General features: G+C 34.9%; 1 protein-coding gene across 1 annotated transcript in view; it reads right to left on the bottom strand.

Annotated features, from left to right (window-relative positions):
- Positions 1–2,132: 2,132 nt before the first annotated feature.
- The window catches only part of LOC149778476 (integrator complex subunit 5-like), a 104,452-nt gene continuing 89,395 nt past the window's right edge, over positions 2,133–17,189 (bottom strand). The window contains exons 18-22 of the mRNA XM_089939340.1: positions 15,298–15,368; positions 11,039–11,187; positions 9,245–9,349; positions 2,887–2,929; positions 2,133–2,301 (exon numbers count right to left, since the gene is read on the bottom strand). Coding sequence (XP_089795466.1) covers positions 2,189–2,301; positions 2,887–2,929; positions 9,245–9,349; positions 11,039–11,187; positions 15,298–15,368 — 481 coding nt within the window. The 3' untranslated portion in view covers positions 2,133–2,188. The remainder of the gene's footprint in view (positions 2,302–2,886; positions 2,930–9,244; positions 9,350–11,038; positions 11,188–15,297; positions 15,369–17,189) is intronic.

Raw genomic sequence — 17,189 nt, 5'->3', positions numbered from 1 at the left:
GAAAATCCACCAAGGGGTTTAGGAAAAGAAGCAAATCATGAAACTTTAATCAAAACATTAACTCTAATTTTCAATGATTATGACCTTGACCCCTGGGTCACAGAGAAGTCTGTCACCAAATGAACTGTGGTTGTTGTTGTTATAGGGTTTAATGCCATTTTTCAGCACTAAATAGGCTATACATGGCGGCCAGTATAACTGGTGGAGGAAGAACCCTGGAAAACCCAGGAAAGAACCACCAACCCACAAGAAGCTACTGGCAGGCTTTCCCACATACCCACGCTAGCCGAGCCTTGGACTCGAACCCATGCAGACAGAGGTGAGATGGTAGTGATCCAGAATGGTAAGCGCTTTAGACCACTCGGCCACTCAGGGCCCCCCAAATGAACTGTCTTACTTTCATAATGATTCATCCCAAGTATGAACATTTCTTAAAGGTTTTATGAAATACAAGCAATTGAAAAAACTTTAATTAGAGCCTTAAAACAAATTTTTTATGATTGTGACCTTGGCCACATTATCAAAGGGGTGATGCCATCATTGCCAACATCATTAGAAAGTTGACTGTTATGTTTCACTTTCCACTAATGTGGGCTTGACAGAAACTGTGGGACTAGCTGTACACACATTAATCATCATATACAGTACATAAAATTAATGCAAAAATAGTAGCATAACTCTGGAAAAATGTATCAGTGCATGATTAAAAATGGTAAAGCTAATTATACATGTTCTTGCCATATACACAGTAGAGCCATTAAAAATGGTTAAGCTAACTATACATGTTCTTGCCATATGCATGGCAGGGCCATTAAAAATGGTAAAGCTAACTATACATGTTCATGCATATGCATGGCAGGGCCATTAAAAATGGTAAAGCTAACTATATACATACTTGCCACATGCAAGGCAGGGCCATTAAAAATGGTAAAGCTAAATATATACGTACTTGCCATATGCATGGCAGGGCCATTAAAAATGGTAAAGCTAACTTTATACGTACTTGCCATATGCATGGCAGGGCCATTAAAAATGGTAAAGCTAACTTTATACGTACTTGCCATATGCATGGCAGGGCCATTAAAAATGGTAAAGCTAACTTTATACGTACTTGCCATATGCATGGCAGGGCCATTAAAAATGGTAAAGCTAACTATATACATACTTGCCATATGCATGGCAGGGCCATTAAAAATGGTTAAGCTAACTATATACATACTTGCCATATGCATGGCAGGGCCATTAAAAATGGTTAAGCTAACTATATACATACTTGCCATATGCATGGCAGGGCCATTAAAAATGGTAAAGCTAACTATATACATACTTGCCATATGCATGGCAGAGCCATTAAAAATGGTAAAGCTAACTATATACATACTTGCCATATGCATGGCAGGGCCATTAAAAATGGTTAAGCTAACTATATACATACTTGCCATATGCATGGCAGAGCCATTAAAAATGGTTAAGCTAACTATATACATACTTGCCATATGCATGGCAGGGCCATTAAAAATAGTAAAGCTAAATGTATACGTACTTGCCATATGCATGGCAGGGCCATTAAAAATGGTAAAGCTAACTTTATACATACTTGCCATATGCATGGCAGAGCCATTAAAAATGGTTAAGCTAACTATATACATACTTGCCATATGCATGGCAGGGCCATTAAAAATGGTTAAGCTAACTATATACATACTTGCCATATGCATGGCAGGTCCATTAAAAATGGTAAAGCTAACTTTATACGTACTTGCCATATGCATGGCAGGGCCATTAAAAATGGTAAAGCTAACTATATACATACTTGCCATATGCATGGCAGGGCCATTAAAAATGGTAAAGCTAACTATATACATACTTGCCATATGCATGGCAGGGCCATTAAAAATGGTAAAGCTAACTATATATGTACTTGCCATACGCATGGCAGGGCCATTAAAAATGGTAAAGCTAACTTTATACGTACTTGCCATATGCATGGCAGGGCCATTAAAAATGGTAAAGCTAACTATATACATACTTGCCATATGCATGGCAGGGCCATTAAAAATGGTAAAGATGAGGAGTTATCAAATGCCATTAAGTATGCAGAGATTTCTGAGAAGATAACAAAAACTCACAAATAATTAAGAAGTTCTTTATTGAAATCAAAATGTTCCCAAGAGAATATGAGAATGGATTAATTCAGCTGTGGCCTGACTGGGGGAAAGAATCGAGAATACAAGTTGCCTGCATGTTCAATATTATTGTGTAGGATTGCTCTAACTGGCTCCAGGTGTCTTTGGTCGCAGACTGAAAAGAAAACATTTGATATTGAATAAAACTAAAAGTATTGATGAAACAAAAAGGCCCATTTACATGCTAAACTTAACGGGACAGACAGAGTAACATTATATGCCCCTTCCACATTTGTTCAGCAACATTAAGAAATCATTAAGTATAAGACACTAAATATGGTAAAGATGTTTTGTGAAGTACAATACAAATACAAAATAAATATTTCAAGAATAAGAGAAGTGCATTCAATCAAAGATATAACAGTAAATGAAAGTTAAGTAAAATGGTTACTTGAAATTAGCCAAAAGGTTTTGAAAAGAAGCTAAAATACATGAAGGATAACACATACTGAATGCAGTACCATACCATAAGTCCAGCTGGCTTTACATCCAGGTGAACTACAAAAATATATGTAGATGTGTTAACATTTTGGACTGGTAATGAACTAGAATATAATCTTATTCCTGATTCAAAAAGATCTGTCTAGAAAACCCTCTGTTATAGAAATTCTCTGCATTGTAGCCACCTTAGGTGTAAAAGAACACGGGAGTTCTAAGAATCAAGTTTAAATAAATAATGGCTAATATCTATAGTTCTTACTTCTCCTACTGACTTCCTCTGGATCCTCTGTAGGTGGGTTTTCCTATAAAAAGGAGAAAAACTGATTTAAAATTAATTTGTATTGTCACAGGGGAGATATGAATTGCTGGATCAAGACTGGATGTAGGATATCCCAGCCAAGTCAAGTCATTTACTACCTTAACTATCCGACTATGTATCCTGGTCAGCATTTATTACACAATCACTTTACTGTTTAAGACATGACCTCACAGCTCCATCTGACAGAACAACCCTTTCTGAGACTCAAAGTGAAAGGCTATTATACTGAATGGTTTTGAATTGTCAGATTTTATCTCAATATCTAAAATATCTCAAGGAAAGAAATTTGAGTCTGGACTAAGACTTGAACCTAGAACCATCCTAAACCCAGCTATATTATCTAGCACCATTTGCCTAGCAGGCACACTTTACATTATCCTTATAGCCGTGTTGTTCACCCTTCCAATTTGAAGATGACTATGACATCACTAACCGGTTTGGTTTTGGCTTTGGGTTGCTTGATTATCTCATATGTAATTTCACCAGCTGAGTGTGGATGCTTGGAATGCCTTCCTGTGTGAGAACCACAGTGTCTGGGACATACAAACCTGCCAATTCTACCAAGACCATCTCAGTAATGCAGTCAATATTTTTCCGTTAAGTTAAACCAACTTTCAGTAAGGTGTAACAAATTATCATGTACTGCTACTGCATACCTGTCATTGTTTCAAAAGCTGAGTAGGGAGATTGCAGCATTTTTAAGCCTCAATGACACTAAATACTGACTGATCTTCCGGGTGCAATGCATGTGAAATTCTCCTCGTGACATGCCTTATTTTCCCCTAGGACATGTTGTCTTTTCATATTCTGGTCAGCTGTGGCCAAACTGCACAACAGCTGAAGGTTATTCTTAAGTAGACCAACAAGAAAGCCAGTGTGACTAACAGTAAATCCTTATCATTGCAATTATTTTGTGAAAAGGACTGGCCCTCAGACATAATTCAAAGAAACCATGTTCCACAGTGTGTGTTATGTAAGTACCAGCAATTGATCATTGGCAAATAAATGATGCCTTATTTTGTTGTAAATATGCAGTCTTAAGCTACTGTACATGTGGCAACTATTTTCCTCACTTTTTATATCCCACCTTATTTCCTTATTTTCAACTCAAAAGGTTTTTAACATTGTTTACTAAATAAAATATTTATTGTGAATTAGTTTTTTTGAGGGCACATAAGCTGCATGGTATGTTTCTTTGTTCCTTCTTTTAATTTAAATGACTGTAATTAATATTGTATATACAAAATACAGTAATGTCAGATGTTCACTCCTGTATGTTTCTTTGGTGGGAATGTAGATGCTACAGCATTCAGTCTGAACATTCCTGTGATTGAAACTAATTGCTTACAATTTTATTGTGGTGGTTTATTTTTTTGTTGTGGTTTATTATCTGATTTTAGCATTGTTGCAGGGTTTTAAAAAATCCCTTAAAATGATATGAATAACATTCTATTTACAGAAGAATTTTTTTTTGAAGTGTGATAATTATTTTATCACTGATATTCATGGGTGATAAAATAGAACATGGCTTCTATGGACTGCATAAGATATATATATTTATGTAGGATTTTTTTTAGGAGAAATATATTTACCATATCTGTTGGGACACTTTTTATTGGGACACCATAAATTAATTTTGAAAGTAATTTCTTTGTACACTATGTTCTGGAAAAACATTGTTTTCTCGAGTCGTAAGTTGTGAGACACCTTTTTAATCATTCGATAATTACGTCAGAAAATGCACTCCAAATGAAATTTAATTTTAAACCCTTTTCCTGCACATGTACAATCCATTCTTTCGGTGCATGAATATTTATTTTAGCTTTCTCATAACAATGAAAAATTATCTTTAGAGGCAACACATGACCTAAAACAGAAACTGCAAGGACTAGTCAGATTTTAAAAAAAATCTGCACCAATTGTATTAATTCTCACAATTAACTTTTGACCCCCATCTTATCATCAGTCCATCTAGGAATGAGATCAAAGTAGACTAGAATTTCATCCATGTTAATGATCATATTGTCTGCAAAATCATCTCCATCTCTTCTGATCTCCATGAATTCATCAAATAATTCTATTTTCTCCAAATCTTCTGGGTGACGCTGGGTCATCGATGTCCGTGCACAAAGCACTATATTGAGTCACTTTAAAAATTTTGATTCATTTTCAAAATTCTAGTGAATACCAGTGAAAAGGAATCAAAGTCAGCTCCCATGTCTCAGCCATCTTTGTATATTCAATAACAACAAAAATAATAAGAAAATCAATCGGCACATTTAAAAGAATCCAAAGTCAGTTTGCTTTGTAATAAAATAACAATTGTATTGATATCCTTTAAAAAAAAAAAAGAAATACAGGCTTCAAAGCATTCAAAGTTGGCTTCCAAGGTTGGCTTGCTTTGTAATAAAAATAACCTTTGTCTTTGATGTCCTGATTGTAAGTTCAAATAATGAGTTTACTGTTCACTGCCAGTTGTGTTTATTCACCACCTGGGCTTCTATGTGCATGGCATCTGTAGTTATAATTAATACAAACGGGCACTGATGTATGTGGATAAATAGTATACACAGCAATAACTTGCTTTAATGATATTTTTGCAACCCGTCCTAGCAAAAAGATTGTCACTTGCACTCTGGGCCGACAAGAGGGGGAAGTCAACCAGGGATATATCCCCGGGGCCTGTGCCGAACAACACTTTATTATTTTATAAAAGAAAAACTTTGTTTCAATAAGATCTATGAGAGCCCCGGGTGTTTCTTACCCCTGGGCCCATGATCGCTCTCCATGGCTCTGCTTGCATTCAAGTGAATGTATTTTCAAAGAATGATTTTCATTTGTGAGATACTGTCCTACAGTTGACCTGGACATAATTCAATCTTGGTTATTTTGCACCTAACACTATGTCATGCATGAATGGCAGTTGTCTTCAAGATATCAGTTGATAATTTCCCTCTCGTTTGCAAAATTGTCTGCTTCTCTTCTGGCCTTCACGCATTCATCAGATGATTTTATTTTCTCCAAATCTTCTGGCTGATGCAAGGTCATGGCTGTCTGTGCACAAAACATTATATTTTGTCACTTTAAAATTTGTACCATTGTTTCAATTTATTTTCAAAATTCCTGTGAATAATGGTGAAAAGGAACCAAAGTTAGCTTCCATATCTTGGCCGTATTTGTATATTAAAAAAAAAAATTTAAAAAATAAATCGGCACACTTAAAAGAATCCAATGTCGGCTTCCAAAGTCAGCTTGCTTTACAATAAAATAACCTTTGTATTGATATCCTTTAAAAACAGAAAAAAGAAAAACCAGCTTCAAGCATCCAATGTCAGCTTCTGAGGTTGGTTTGCCTTGTAATAAAAATAACCTTTGTCTTTGATGTCCTGTTGGTAAGTTCAAATAATGAGTTTACTGCTCATTGCCAGTTGTGTTTATTCACCACCCAGACTTCTATGTGCTTGGCATCTATAGTTATAATTATTAAAAACTGGCAATGATGCCTGTGGGTAAACAGTAGACACAACAATAACTTGCTTTAATTATACTTTTGTAACCCGTGATACCAAAAAGATTGTCAGTTGCACTCAAGTGAATGTGTTTTCAAATAAGGTTTCTAGTTTGTGAGATAATGTTGTACAGCTGACCTGGATATAATTCAATTTTGGTTAATTTGCACCTAACACTGTGTCATGTGTGAATGGCAGTTGTCTTCAGGATATCGGTTGATTATTTCCCTCTCGTTGGAGATTCTGTTGGATCCATTTTTCAGCTGGATAACATATTCAAACCTTTGAGCACAAACAAACATGATTTGTTTCTCAATCATCATGTCAATGAACAACATATCGTGTGTTATCAGACATAAGCGATACACACTACAGTATAGAAACATATACTACATAACCGGTATGCGGAATTCGTGGATATATTTTATTCTTTAATGCTCATGATGAATAAAAAAGAATAAATGATAACAATACAAGGTTAGTTTCTTTCTTTTAATTATTGGATAAGCGTTTTGTTTATCTATTTTATTGGAGGGGGGGGGCACAAATTCAATACAATTTTATTTCATTTCTTAAGTATTGAGACATATGAACTAGGTGAAAAAAGTTTCACCATAAGTTCTGGGACAGGAAACAAAATTAATATTTTATTGTGTCCCAATATACACAGTAAATATGGTAATGTAATAATTGGGAGTTCTCTGCAAAAATCAGGAGATATTAAGAAGGCATGGAACAAACCTAAAAATCTGGAGGTTTTTTTTCTCTCCTGGCATGAGAGTTGTTGTACAGACATCTATTCTGACTAGCATTCAATCATTTTATTATGTTTCCAATCTAACTTGTACATATGGTGACATAATTACATTCAACTGTAAGACCGCTTGGTAGCCTAAGTGGTTAGACTGCAGATGTGGGAGGTTATGGGTATTTTTTTTTAATTCATGGTTGAGGGAAGAATTCTTCCTTTTCTTTCCATAGAAAGATGATTGTTCACTGTCTTTAAATATTTTGTTTAAGGCAACAAAGAAATCTATAAAATGTGAAATCCCATTTTAAAAAATCAGTAAAACAAAAATACTCAGAATTCCATCAAAAGTATTGCATCATCCTCATAGTTTTCTATCTGAAAATACTGTCTTTTTAAAACAAAAACCTTTTTTCAAAACTTTAACAACCAGAATCTTTGCTGAACAATTATCTTACAACGACTGTGTTAATAAATGGCATTTTTAACTAACTTTATTCAAACTGTTTACTTTATGACTGAATTGTATGAGTTTTAATCTCTGTTTAAAATACTCCAACAACAATCTGCATCATTTACTATAATCAAAGAACATATACAAAGGAGAAATTAGCACTATTCCTGACAGTAACCAGAGCTAAAATTTTCTCCTAAAAAAAATCTGCTAAGAAAGTCAGTCATCTGAGTGATCAAGACATACAAGGGGACAATGTGATCTTTGAATCTGTTACTGAATACCACTTCTTTTGGTAGGCTTTCAAAGTGGAAGGCCTTCTTGCTCATGAGATTCTCTCCATGATTGAAGGTTGAACTCTTTTCTAGACAAGGCTCTCTTGACAAGAGCCAGGTGTGAAAAAAAGCCTCTCCAGGCAGGGATGAAATACCTGTGAAAGTGATTGAACTGTGTTCATTATACCCTTCATTTGCAAGAGGTAAAAATTAAAAACTTCCCTCTGAGGGCTCCAGTTGTCACTTAGCAACCTCGCACCCCCTGACAAACAAACTGGCATCCATACAATTCATACCATCTGATTGGGCTTCTCATGTGAAATTCCTGCCATTATTTGTCTTGGCAATGATACAGGAACTGTTCTAACTCAGTCAAGATCAAAATGCACTGATAACCAGAAAATGGAAACCTCAGCGAGCAATGTAATCTGTAGACAGACAGACGTGGCCTAAGAGAATCAAATTTGCTACCAAGTTTAGTGAAACTAGGAGTTGCAGAAACACCCTCACAGAATCTGACTTAGTGTTTGAGATTGACCTTGAAAGCTCAACAGTTTGAGGTTCATATTCAAGGGAGACAAAAAAGACCGAGATGGGTCCGAAATTCCAGTCAATGGCGTCAAGAAGGGATATGATCTGACTTTTCTCAATTCACCAGAAATCCAATTTGGTGAAAAGTGAGATAAAGCTGTTTATTTCATATAGAAAAGGAGTATGTGCCATGTATTTTTTAAGGAAGTTATCCAGGTACTTGAAAGTCACTGTTACCCAAGGATAATCACTTGTACATTAAGAAGTTCACACACCCAGATTCCATCCCCAATCATTCAAAAACAATCCCTTGTATATCAAGAGGTTCATGGACCCAGATACCATCTCCAATCACCCTGGAATAATCTCTTGTACATCAAGAGGTTCATGGACCAAGACTCCATCCCCAACCACCCAAGAACAATCCCTTGCATATCAAGAGGTTCATGGACCCAGATGCCATCTCCAGTCACCCAGGAATAATCTCTTGTACATCAAGAGGTTCATGGACCAAGACTCCATCCCCAATCACTCAAAAACAATCCCTTGTACATCAAGAAGTTCATGGACCTAGACTCCATCCCCAACCACCCAAGAACTATCCCTTTTACATCAAGAGGTTTATGAACTCAGGTCACATTCGTAATCACCCAACAATAATCCACTATACATTAAGAGGTGTCTAAGTGGTTATGCACAAATGATATTGAGATGAATAGAAAAATGGAATACATATGCCTCAATCTAAGTATATAATGAAGATATTCAAAACAAGCCTCACCTTCATGTACCTCCAAACTGTAAGGAGAAGCAAATAGGCTTCAAATGAAGTAACAATGGGAAACAACTCTGATGTCAGACCCAGTGGATGAGGAAGTAGATGACTCTGTAATGCAAAAACAGAAATTACCTACAATAGCTATGCAAGACAGTAGAATATTATATTAGGTCGAGCTACATTTTCATTAAAAGTAATTGCATCTTTCATTTGTTTTTCGTCTATCATAGATTTAAATTTCTGTTGAGGGTTAGACTTCTGTTTTCCTATTCTTGGGTTAGGGTGGGTGTGGGGTGACTTCTTTGTTCAACAAAGTCATAATCTGACTTCATGTTTCTCCATCACAAAACAAAACTCAACTCCAAATCGTACTCTAAAATATTCTGACCAGTTGTTGAAAAGATTTATGATGGAGAGGCCAGAGCTCTTTTAGTCACTGCTTGAACATCAATTTCACTTGACTAACAACACACATCTCCTTATTTATCACTTAGCCTCCTTACTCATTCATAGCATCTGAAAATCCGTACTTAACTGATATTTTGTTATTAATTTAAACAGTCATCACACTGGATAAGATGTCATTCATTCATTTGAACATCAGATTAAATAGCCCAATCAGCACACAGGACAAGATGTTACCCATTTATTTAAACAGCAGATTTAATAGTCCAGTCAGCATACAGGACAAGATGTTATCCATTCATTTAAACGTCATGAAGTGGTTACAATCCCAAATATGACTGAGTACTACTAAGCACATAAGCAACCCAACTAAAGTTTGATTATGCCCAACAACAATAAAGTACAATTCCAGTAAGTTTCTGACCTTTTAAGATTAACTTTTTTCCTTTATTTTTAAAGACTACTGAGCACTTTCAAGTACTTTCCCAGTACTTCTTAGAACCGACCTCAAATTCAAGCACATTTCAAGGTAATCACCAAATTATAAGCAAAATGATAACACTATACTACACTTAAACCACATACACAGTGTGTGAGATTTTATATATATATATATATATATATATATATATATATATATATATATATCTTACAAGTCTCAGTGAGAGGAAGTGATTATATACAGTGTTTCTATCGGAACATTTATGAGAAGAATTTTTGGTATTTTAGTACCTGTGACTGAGAAACACACAGTGCACCTTGAACTAGATTTAAGCTTTGTACAGTACCAACAACTTACCATATTTGTAGAACATATCTGTGAAGTGGCCAGAAACTGACTTAACGGTTTATACAATTTGTTGGTTAAATGTTTTGCAAGAGAGATCTGTGCAAACTTTTGTGCACTTTCCTACTTACATACCCGAACTGAGCCAGGGGCAACATATAGCTTGCTTGGACTAAGGAGTGCTTCTCATAGGGAGAAAACTACCATTATCATAAAGTAAACATAAGATTTGCTTGTCTTTGCCCATTTTAATCCCAATGTAAAAGTAGCACTCGATACAAACATTTTCATCTAATCAAACATTCCTGTAAAGATGGGATTACCTCATTTGTCCATAATTTCAAATGCTTTTTTGAATATTTTTCATGCATTTGAACCTCATTCTCCTTAAGATGGGAAATGTCTCATTCATCCGTAATTCCAAATCAGACGATAGTGACAGTCAAGACAATGGGAAAGACTATTATAACATGTGTTCCATTAGATAATGACAGAATGCATGGCAAAGACAGATGTGAAACCTTTATATAAGGGATATAATAAAATCTAGTGTGAAAATTCTTTGCAAATTTAAACAAGTGCTATGTTAATAGTAATAGGATTACCTTTGCCAAACATCGGATGAGAATACATGTACACTCCACATGTTTGGGAGAATTTTGTGCCAACCTTTCTCGAGAAGAATCAAAATGATTGATCAATGTGGCAGTTAGAGACCTCAGCACTGGAGAACATCGACACATGATGAGGGAGTCTGTGAAGAAAAGAATATATATAAATATAAATATATATATATATATATATATATATATATATATATATATATATATATATATATATATATATATATATATATGCACAGTATAATACTGATAAAAGGAAGGTATTACCAGTACAAAGTGAATTCTCATACCCAATAAAGAATACTATAAAATTATTATACTGATATAAAACTAATTTGAGATAAAATAAAATAATTTGGCAGATTCTGATAAGTTAATGATAGAGCTCAGACCATTAAGTAATTTTCCTAATTACAATAATGTTTAAGATTTGAGAAAATGAAACTAAATGATCCAGTACACAGCACAGGTAATGTTTTATTAAAGTTAGTGCAAATTTTCTGACTAATCGATAACAGGGTGCTTCAGGCATTTTTTTTATAAAGATAAATGTTCCTAATATGGTGCATGAGTAAAAGCTATTTTAATCAAATGTTACTTGGTAGGCATGGGATGATTTTGATTGGCATGGGCAGTACCAAAGAAATCTGATAGCCCGATGCCCATGGCATATCTAAGATCAGATCAGGCTCCTCATATATTCTAAGTGAGATGCTCAATGGGCTTGTCCAAAAAAATCTAATTTAATGAGAAAACTTTGATGCGCTTATGAAATGTGGAAATTTATTTTCAAGATTGATCATGTTGAAAGACTAGTAAATTTGTAATATTTATCCCCATGTAAGCTCCTTACTCTTATGAAGATTGTCGACTTATCATCCTTCTGTCAAAATCTGCAAACTTTGTGTCAAAGCGAAGTACATGATTTATGGCTGGGGAACAGATTACCTAGGTTACTATAACTAGTGCTTACATGGCTTTAATATACAAGTGATTCTATAATAATATTTGGATATTCATGTGCTGGAAACCAGCCAGAACCCATTTAGTGGGTACCAGAACTGTTACAGCAATTGCTACAACCAGTGCAATGATGCATGTCATGTAATGCAACTGAGGTTAGCTGTTAACTGATTATTCTATTATTGTAATCTGGAGAGTTTAGGCCAAATGCCAAATGTTTATAGAGGTATTATAAGTAATAAAGGGATCAAATGTGGCTGTGTTGGCTTCTGAGTTGTTGATTATAGTTGCTTCTTTAGTGAGATAAAAAGGAAAGCCTGACTAAAAATTATTTTGGCAAAACCACTTAATTAGGAATTTGTTATGGTCTTCTTTAATTATTATTGTGTTCATTGAACTGTTTCAAGTTAAAGTTTAAGGAAAAATAAATCAGTTTTCCTTTGTTCATGCTTACACTAGTGTATTGAACCACTGGGCAAACATATTAAGATGCACCTATGAACAACAAAAATATAAACAGAAACTATAAATCAAGACATGCCTCAGATGTTAATTAGAAATAAACACTGTTGACCCACTGATTAAGATGGAAATGGTTAGAGCAATCAGACAATGGCCGACCTCGAGACCTAAAGGAAAGCATTGCTCTAAGTGAAATTTTTTGAGATCCAAAAAAAGACTTTGCTTTTGCTTTTGATTTTGCTTTTATCTTTTCATATTTGAAGTCCAGCAATCACTAAGTTTTGTGACAAATAATATTAAAAAAGGGGAAAATTTGGGCATATGGAAATTGGAGTCTGGGCTTGTGGAACTTGAGTTTGCATTGTGATCTTTTTTTAGTCAGCAGCCCTGGGCTGATGTCAAAACATTTTTCCTTTGAACATTGATGAGATGATTTTGGTAGGCTTGGGATGACTTTGGTATGGGATGATTTTGGTAGGCATGGGATGACTTTGGCATTGGATGATTTTGGTAGGCATGGCATGATTCTGACATAGGATGATTTGGGTAGGCATGGGATGAACTTGGCACTGGATGATTTTGGTAGCCATGGGATGAATTTGGCATTAGATGATTTTGGTAGGCATGGGGTGATTCTGACATAAGATGATTTTGGTAGGCATGGGGTGAATTTGGCAATGGATGATTTTGGTAGGCATGGGATGATTTGGGAAGGTACATGATGATCTTGACATGGGATGGTTTTGGTATAAATTGATGATTTTTGTAGGCATGAGTTGAGTTTGGTAGGCATGGAGACTAGTATTCACATCAACAATGACAGGTCTGAGTTCTATAAACTTGTTTTTCAATAGAACACAACCTGTAAATCAGTGTTCCTAATTCTAATGTTTGGCAAGGTGCTGCATAAATACTGGGTTTCAAATGTACTCTTTTAGCTCTTTATAGGTTATTGAAAATACCTTACAATCATCATTTTAAACATTTAACCTAAATAATTTTTCTCGTTTACAATTTTTTTTTTATATTCTCTTTTGTGGGGCTGTCATTTTAACTCAGTTTATGATCCTGACATGTCTGCATCACCAATTTAGAAAATCTCGCTTCCATCATCCAATTTTTTTAAAAGTCAACATGCGACCTACTTCTGTTTCTCAATGAGGTTACAAGTACTGACCACATTTCCAGTCCTGGAAGGTTTCACAAAAAACAATGGTATCATTAAAGTAAAACTGTATATTAATTACAAATCATCAATTTTCTATTAGTTATGTTAGTCTGCAATCAGATGACATATTTAATGTTGGTTGTCGGTGTGTTTGTTACAAATGAAAATGTGCTTGACGGTGTCATCCTGGAACATTTGGATGATCCTTTCAAAGATCACTGTAGCTTTTGATGCTTTTGATGTTGAAGATGCATATTAAATGTCAGCACCTGGTGACTGCTATAAAAGAAATGTGCTTGACATTGTCATATTCTAATAAACCATTGAAGGCAATCTGTTACTTCAGTACATTTTGTCTTCAGTACGCATTTGTGACTGTCAGATGTAAAATGACATAAACCCACAATTCTCAATTCTGTTTTGAGTGCAAGATTTCTGACATGCATACAGTGCATCCATCATGGAATAGGTATGCACATCAAATGAAAATTGGATGCATTTTGCACATCTACACACCCTGATGTAAAATTTGACTTCAATTTTCTTTCTCAATTTGGGATTTTCACGTTGATATCTCCAGGTTGAAAACATCTTAACAGTTTTAACATCAGAACAGTCTTCAGAATGTTCTGTTTAATTTCTAAAAGAAATCTGAGTATATCTTAAAATCTTCTATCATGAATACCCAGATTTGCAGGTGTACACTTCTACAACTATAGAAGTATATTTTATACCTTCTTCTATCTCTCCCTCTTACAAAAATCCCAATCCTGATAGAAGTGACAAGGAAAGATAATGTCAGACCTTAATCTGAGGAGAAATTTTGAGAAAATTAATTTAAACAGGGGTCAGGACAATAAGTGAAAGTCATCATGCACTTTTGTCTTTATTAAGTAACAGTGGCCAGTTTTGATGACAATACACATGTACAGTTTTGATGACAATACACATGTACAGTTTTGATGACAATACTCATGTACAGTTTTGATGACAATACACATGTACAAGTTTATATAGAGAAGTCATTTATGGTTTTACTATCCATATTTGACAGTGGAACATCATCATTTATAAATATTTAAAACTCTTTAAATATTTTGCTAAATTTAAATTTGGTTTTCATGAAGTTTAATCAAATTAGGTCTAATTCTGTTCAATAATCTTAAAGAAAAAATAATTGAAAGTTTCTCTCCTATTTTAAGTAAAAGTGGCCATTTTTGATGACAAAATGGCATCATTTACATGAAGCCTTTCATGCCAGAATGCTTTCTATCAAATGTGCTCAAATTTTGTTTAGTCGTGTTTTAGAAGTTGTCTAAAGGTTCCTTTATTTTTAGTTACAGCAGCCAAAACTCCAGATTTTTTGGGGAAAACTTATGACCTGTCCTGACCTGACCTGTCTATCTTGTATAATTTTCTTTTCCCTCCTATGGTAAACTCCAGTAGGCTTGGAACTAAATGACCAACTTGTGTTGCTGTTCTGTAAAACACCAAAGTAAACAAAATCAAACCATGGTTTTGGTTATAACTGACAGCCTACAGTGTTACTTTCCTATTAAGATTTTTGTCTGAGAACCTAGTTCCAGTAGAACAGCTAAATCAATACAGTGATAAATTATACATACATACATGGTTGCGCTGAACTTACTTCCTGCATACATCTGAAAAATGTCCCATAAAATAGGGTTATCATCTAGCACCTTCCACACAAGCAGATCTCTGTAATGAAAAAAAAACCCCAGGAATTAGTGTATTCCAATACAAGAGCACAAAAGAAATCAAGAGATACCTGATCTAGCCCAGATTCACAAGATCAAGAATACAAAAGAAATCAAGAAAGCAAATTTTTAAGTAAATTATGTTCTCCGAGAATACTTACCCAATCACATTACATTAGGAATATTAAACTACTACCTTGTGAATCCAGCCCTACTAAAAGACGAAAAATCGTCTTTCCCTGTCTACAAAAAAATAAATAAAGGGCAATAACTCTTGCTCATTACCTCACCTTGGCACAGCCAGGTGTCACTAATTTTTAGCCGAGTGACACACTAATGAGAATGCACACATGGCGGGGTGGTTGGGAGAGTTTTTAAGTAATGTGACTGGGTAAGTGGTCTCGGAGAAATAATTTACTTAAAAATTGGCTTTCTCCTTCGAATATGTTCCCCAATCACATTACATTAGGAAAATAAGTAATAGAAGAAGGGGATGCTGAGCACCTGACCTCTATCTCATTTATTCTTCATAGGAAGAATAGCTGAATATCTCCATGTGAATGATAACCCGTTCTCCTAATTACATAAGCAACACAGCTTGGGGTCATTTGACCTATTATGCTAAAAAACAGTTAAGAAGATGATTACTGAAATCTTCTTACCTATAAAACTTCACCAACAAATACAGGCTGTGTTGATTGATCCAGTGCCAACACTGGACCTGCCAGATTCAAGGCTGCCTCTGTGACCCAAATCTCTGAGATGGAGGCTCAAGATGGTTGACACTGTATGCCAGCCAACAGCTTCTATTACAATGGTGTTAGGCATTTCTGTGCCCTTAAGGTATTAAAGCAAAACGCATACTGAATTTGACCGATTGACGAAAATAAAATACAGCAATGCTTACCATCTGAAAAGAGGCAATTGTCACTAGAATATTCTGTTCAAAATAATATTAATTTTGAACACAGGGGATACCACCCCTGTGTTTTCCTGACTTGCGATATGTCGGCCTATTCTGCGCACAGTATTGAATATTTATTAATCAGGAAATAGAAATTAAATGTATTACTTTGGACTGTTTCTGTCAGCATTTCAGTTGAGTAATTAGGTCAGATTTATGGCTAGTTTTACAAAATTCAATGTAACGATTCCAATAAGTGGCAAGAGATATTAAGCAAACTAAACCAATCTTGCAAAAAAGTTAGTAAAGTTCAGCATTTTATAACAAATAATATATTATGTGGAAGAGAAACAACAATGAATAGGATGTAACGTGTTTACAATGTCTTGCTGATGGGGAAAAATTACTTAAGCATTTAGAAACAGGCTATACACCAGTGAATTTCTTGAGAATTTATATTCTAGTGGCAAGTTGACACATTGGGTAGCAGATGATTTTGTACGTGTGGGACATCTTGCAAAAATGGAAACTTGGATTAAAATACAGTATTGTTTTAAGGTATACATTTCCATCTTTTTTATAATGTATCTATTTGTATGATTCTAAAAGATACATAGTAAATCAGATTTCTGGGTTACCGGTTCAAGAAGGCCATGGAGTGGGTCTTCATGTGGACATTTAGAAATCACATTTTCATGTGCATTTCGAGTTGAAATGTGGGATATTTTTGTACACTTTATGAATATAACTTTCCTTGATAAAAGTATGATTGTTCTTTCTTGACACAAAATGGATTTTTGACCCAAAATAACGTGTGATCCAATGTTTACAGAAATGACGTATCCTTGCGCAGAATTACCTGACGCTCAGAATTGGCCGTCATGGTGGTATATCTCAGGTCAGAACATTGCGTTTGAA

The sequence above is a fragment of the Sinohyriopsis cumingii genome, chromosome 17 (assembly GCF_028554795.1).
Source record: "Sinohyriopsis cumingii isolate HCF-2022 chromosome 17, ASM2855479v2, whole genome shotgun sequence".
In the NCBI taxonomy this organism is placed as follows: Eukaryota; Metazoa; Mollusca; class Bivalvia; order Unionida; family Unionidae; genus Sinohyriopsis; species Sinohyriopsis cumingii.
Note: the sequence above shows the minus strand (reverse complement) of the source record. Positions and strands in the feature narration are given on the sequence as shown.